At 34.4% G+C, this 6,000-nt stretch overlaps 1 protein-coding gene across 2 annotated transcripts in view; it reads right to left on the bottom strand.

Moving 5' to 3' along the window:
• The window catches only part of AEBP2 (AE binding protein 2), a 64,395-nt gene that overhangs the window by 5,694 nt on the left and 52,701 nt on the right, over positions 1–6,000 (bottom strand). For both annotated transcript variants that reach the window (XM_035347876.1, XM_035347881.1), the window contains exon 7: positions 2,286–2,353. In XM_035347876.1, coding sequence (XP_035203767.1) covers positions 2,286–2,353 — 68 coding nt within the window. The remainder of the gene's footprint in view (positions 1–2,285; positions 2,354–6,000) is intronic.

Raw genomic sequence — 6,000 nt, 5'->3', positions numbered from 1 at the left:
AAAAAGGAAAAGAAAATCAGGATAAATCCCTGATCCAAAAAAAAGGAGTGAAATAGGAAATTGATCAAAGACTGTTTACTTTTCCTGAAAAAATACTTAATGTAAAGAAACCCTTGAGCAATTTAACAGTTTCAAAATGACTCACATATGAAAAGGTGAAATTGTTATTGCTGGCTCCATCTGCAAGGCTGATGAACAGCTCAGCACGATGGAAAATAACGCTTGTGAACATATTCAACTTTTCTAAAGTGTGAGTACATTCCTTTTGTAAGACAAACTGATGACATAAGCCATATCTTGCTTTTTCTGTTTCTAAGTGTAATAAACAAGATGAAATGGAATCAAACGAATAATTCAATACTGCATCATTCCGTGCAGGAAGTACACCCTCTACCTAAGCCAACCAAGATATAAGAAATATCAGCACAAAGGCCGTTATCCCTTTGAACTGACCAACCAGCTCTACATCTATCAGGGATGTCTTAACATTACAGTCTTCTCCAATGTAGAGAATCTAACATTGTATTCATTTGCATGAGCAAAAAAATCATTTAACTCTGTATTAAAGAACAAAAGTCCTTAATTACTTACTTTTCATGCTCTCAGTGTTTTATAATGCTTTTTCTTTTATCTTAAAATAAAAGTAACTCTTTATCTGTAATATTTTAGCAAGAATAATATCAAAATACTGTTACATACAGTATTACCAAGCTGACCTAAAAGGCAGCAAAGAATGACACTTTTTACTACAATATTTTAGTTATTCTTTCCCAAGTTTAACTGAAACTTGTTGTAGTCTACAAGTTTCAGCAGAGAGCTGAAAAAGCTATAGACAGCTTAAAATTGCACCAAAATGCCAAACACTGCTGCAGGTAACTTACCAGCAACCCTACTCCTCTACAGATTAAAGTTATAATTGATTCACATTGCTGAGTTCACACTACTGCACACGACTAATATGGGACACTAGAAAACTGAGTAATTTAAACTACTTCACCAAAGCAAAAGATAGAGTTTATTACACTAACGCTCTGCATCACCTTCCCACTTAATCACTTAAAAGGCAGCACTGAATCTAAAAAGATTCCTTTGTTCTAAATTGTAATTGCAAAAACTATGACTATTTCATCTGAAACTTAGAAATCCTTATCTAATGAGTCCTACCAAGTTAGAGATATTTACCTGGTAAGAACAACATTACTTTTAAGAATGAACCTCTAAACCTGCGCATCCTACCTAATTATGCAGCTATTTTATCTTAATGCAACCTTAGTAACTCAGTAACTTTACCTGTGTGCAGACGTATGGACCCAGTAATAAACTATTATAATTATACTTACTTTTAAAAGGAAAAGTAAGTAATTATCTTTAAAACTGTGGAAAACATGGATCATGCAACACTTGCTAGAACTACTTCTCATACTGCCTCTCCTAAAACTACTCTGCCTACTGCTCTCCTAGATCGTAGTGGAAAGCAAGTATTTGTTCTACTTTTCCATATAGTAAAGATCATAATATTTACATATAAATTCTTTCCTTTGTCAGGAGAAGGAAAGTAGATCTCAGCTATTTCAATGAAGTAGATAAATTATTTTTAAAGTATTTCAGTTACTACTCCATATATCCTAAGACTATCTGAGGGCAATACTCGTGTCCTGCATTAAGAGGCAACTTATTTGGAAAAGGGCAGAACATGGAAAAAACAAGAGAAAAAGGAAACAAACATGGTAGAAAGGAAACTCCAAACGTCAGTGGGAAAACCCAAACAAAGAGTAATATGAGATGCACACTCTGAATGACCAACTGTAGTTATTTCACTGTTAAATTGTAGCACCTATACAAAGATTCTTGAAGTTCTACCATTAGACTGATGATTAGAGATTTTTCAGTGCCTAAAAATATTTGAGGATCATGACAAATTAATGGGCAAAAGAGCTGTCTCAGTGATAAATCTTCCCATGTATGTGGCTGGCAAAACCAATCTGATTTCCCCCATTCAATAATTAGAAGACTTTGTTATTTATACCCATAGTGGCAAAATGCATTAAAAAAATACAGCTTAAAGTTTACATGAACTGTTATCAGAATCTAAAGACTCAGTAGCTAAATTAAAGTCAATTAAAAGCGTAACACACTTGCTTATTTTTTAAATTTCCAAATTACTTCAAACAAACAAACAAACATGAAGTACATAAAAAAGGCATAACAATTAAGTGACAGTTCATTTACCCCGCTGTAAATCTTTCCCCATTTAAATCCTATCATATCACTAGTAATATACTTACATGTCCTCTGGTGTCCAATGAAGCAAGAGTTTTATTTTTCCAGAATCTTCTTTTCTTTTAGCTATTACCTGATAATAGTTACATAAACCATAATTAAAATCAAATCCACTCTTTTTCGTGCTCAAATTAAGTATTCATGTTCAACTGGACATTCAGAAAATGCAAACTGTTTTACTTCTTAACAGCTGTATTAATTGTATACACAGGTAGAATGTACGTGTCACTATTAAAGCAGTTCTTAGCAAGGTTTGGTGTTTTCATTAAAATTTTGTTTTAGTATTTGCTTACTAAATGGTCCCTTAAAAAAAAAAAAAAAAAAAAAAAACATGCATACACAGTATTCTTTAAAAGGGTTCAAAGCTTTTGGAGTAGCAGCTTAAAAATTTGAGGTGCATACATTCTTAGATGAGGTTCACAAATACCCTTTATGAATACATTCATGTTGTTTCAATAAATGTCTATAGAAACTGAGAAATTAATGCAGCTTATATTTTAATTCTAGTATGACATAAGGAAATATTCTCTCATAAATGCTTTGACATCTGGAAATCATCAGATGTATGACTTCCTAGATAACCTTTATTCATTCCCTTTCAACATCTAAGCCAAGCACTGAATGAAGCAAAGGCTCCTTGGAAGAATTCACAGGCTCACAGAAATTGTTTAACTCATACATAACAGGGACTTTAAATACTGTAGAGTGTATGTTACTACTACTGTTATATGAATGACAAGTACAAATGACATGTCAAAGATCTGTTGACAATCCATAATATTTAAGCAGAACATACACATTCCCCTTGTAAAGTTCCAGCTAAGAAATGGCAACTCCTTTCTTACAGTTTCTCATAACTAGCTCACAGTAGACAAGTACACAGAATGCTCTCACAGAGAACAATGTTTTCAGTGGTATGACCCTGAAGCTTAACACCAATCTTTAGTCAAACTTTAAAGCTAGAAATATACGAAGTAGAAAAAAATGAATCTGTTCACTGAGGTGTAAATATACTCATCAAAAAATGGCATTCAGAAGATGAACCCAAAATATTACAGTATTCAGCAAAACAAGGAAAAGCCACTTTTCTTTCACAAAAAGCTTCCACTTCTACTGATCTGCCCCTAGCTTCTCCTTTCCTACATGTCACTGCACTCCATACAGTTTAGGCACACAGATTTTCTGCTTTGCTTCAAACATCAGTCCTACTTCTTGCTCTGCTAGGCACAACGTTTATCAAATCTTTCAAAGTTTCTACACACAGCCACTGTAGATACTGTAAACTAAAAAAAAAAAAAAAGAAAAAAATCAAGCACAGAAATGCATCAGGATGGCAAATGTTCTTCATGAAAAAGTCTAAACAAAAATGTAGTGTATGGAACATAAAGTACTGAAGTCCATAAACTGCACCAATCACAGTAGTTCTCCGCAACTGAGTATCATGGTAAATTAAACTTGATCTCTTGTGGTAAGTTAAATGTAGTCATGACATTTTAAGGAATTCACAATTTTTTTTCCAGCTGTATTGTTACAACTATACAGACATCTTCTCAACAAAAATAAAGCCCAGAGAGAAGTACCCATGGATTTAACAGCCAGATTATTAATACAGATACATTTGACGTATCTGAAGGTATAAATATACTGGCAGATACGAACTGAGAATAAGTGTTGAGGCACTGAGTTTCTTGAATTCAGAAGAGTCCCTGACGAGGGACTCTTTTATTAGGGAGTATAGTGATAGGACATGCGGTAATGACTTTAAACTAAAAGAGGGTAGGTTTAGATTAGATATAAGGAAGAAATTCTTCATTCAGAGCGTGGTGAGGCACTGGAACAAGTTCCTCAGAGAAGCTGTGGATGCCCCGTCCTTGGAAGTGTTCAAGGCCAGGATGTATGGGGCTTTGAGCAAGCTGGTCTAGTGGGAGGTGTCCCTGCCCATGGCAGGGGGGTTGGAATTAGATGATCATTCAATTCCCAACTCAAACCATGCTACGAGCCTGTAATAATAGGATACGGTAGATAAATATCAGTAAAAATCATTTTTCCAGTAATCTTTGCCAATTAGACAAAATTTTATCAACTTTTCCATTAAAAATATTAGCAGGTTCTTAAATTTAGCTATTTGGACTATTGCTACCATTTTTCCTCTCAAGTTTCAAGCCATATCCATAACTCAATACATCATTTTGCTAAGTTTGGAACAGGGATGAAAACCCTGTCCTCTTTTTTAAAATAAAGATTTAGAGGGCAGTTCTCCAGTCCCTTCCAACTTTAAGTTTTAGTCTTTGCCCAGAACTCAGATTTTTATTCTGCAAACTCAGTTTCTTTGCTGTAGATTGGAGCACCTGAGCCTAGAATCAAATAATAACATTATGGCTCACTTTACAGGGCAAACAAAGCTCTCCAGCTTTTCCATTCAAAACCATACGTTTTTCTGTACTGTCAAGTTCATTTTCAAATTAACCTTCAGGTTTTAAGGAGAGGCAGATGTTCTCTCATGTAATACAAACATCATGGATAACACATTAAGAAGTTTACAGGCGACTTTGTGAAATATTATTTGGACATAGTAAACTAGCTATATCCCAGTCAGAGGGAAGTAATATTCTCCACAAACCACTCTTCATCCTATTTAAAACTTTAAGAATATGAGCCAGGAAACCAACCAGAATAAACAAGTCCCACGTATATATTACACCTAATTACTAGCTAAAGCTGGGATTGCTGCATCTACTGGGATTTACAGTGTAACACATGGCAATTCCTCACAGAGAACCTGTGCAAACCACCCAGGATCTGCACTCATCTATGTTTTCCAACACCAAGAACAACAAATAGTATGGATAAACTAACAGCTCTGACATTAACAATATCTCATTTTCAGAAATAAACAGTACAAAACTCAGGACTCGTCTGTACTGCCATCACCAGACTGAAAAAAAGGGATGTTTGTAACAACTTACACTCTGTACTCCTCCTCGCCCCTCCCCCACCCCCCCCACCCCCCCCCAAAAAAAGGCCTAAAAGGGACTAAAGCAACAACATTATACAAACAAAGAAGCTCAATGAAAGGATAAAAGTAACTTTTAACTGTAGGGAATAAAAAAATGTAGTTTTTCAGAACTTAAGAGCTAATCATATACAACACAAACTATGACAACTAGAGCTAGGGATGCTTTCACAAATACATTTGCATCCACTGTGAATTTTGCAGATTATTTCTCCCTATTATCGGCCTATCTTATTCTTGCTAAATACTCTGGTGTTGTCTAATATTCAAGTAGTATATTTGCTGTTAGGAGACAACAGAAATACTTATATAGAGCTGTCATTGCTTCTTCCAACACGTATTTTGAAACCATCAAGTTTAAACTTGTGTTTGTTTGTTTTTTAAGATCATAAAATGTACTACTTTAGCTATAATTAGTGTAATGAGAATTTTATCATTTCCTAGGCAGGCTAGAGTCAGAAATGCAGCTATGATGTAGACAAAAATGGCCAACTGAAGAAAAGAATCACTATTTTGACACAAATAATCACTGTTACAATCAGGTCTATGAAAGTTACAACTGAAATGGAAGATATCTATCTTGTCTGCAGTAACTACTTTTCTTGCTCCGAAGTTTTTTACAAAGTTATTTATGAAGTAGTAATTTTAAGTCCAATTAAGTTTTACATTAAAAAACATATTTCACCCAGTAGATGCACAATATAGTT

The sequence above is a fragment of the Oxyura jamaicensis genome, chromosome 1 (genome assembly GCF_011077185.1).
Source record: "Oxyura jamaicensis isolate SHBP4307 breed ruddy duck chromosome 1, BPBGC_Ojam_1.0, whole genome shotgun sequence".
Taxonomy (NCBI): domain Eukaryota; kingdom Metazoa; phylum Chordata; class Aves; order Anseriformes; family Anatidae; genus Oxyura; species Oxyura jamaicensis.
This window is presented reverse-complemented; position numbering and strand designations above follow the sequence as displayed.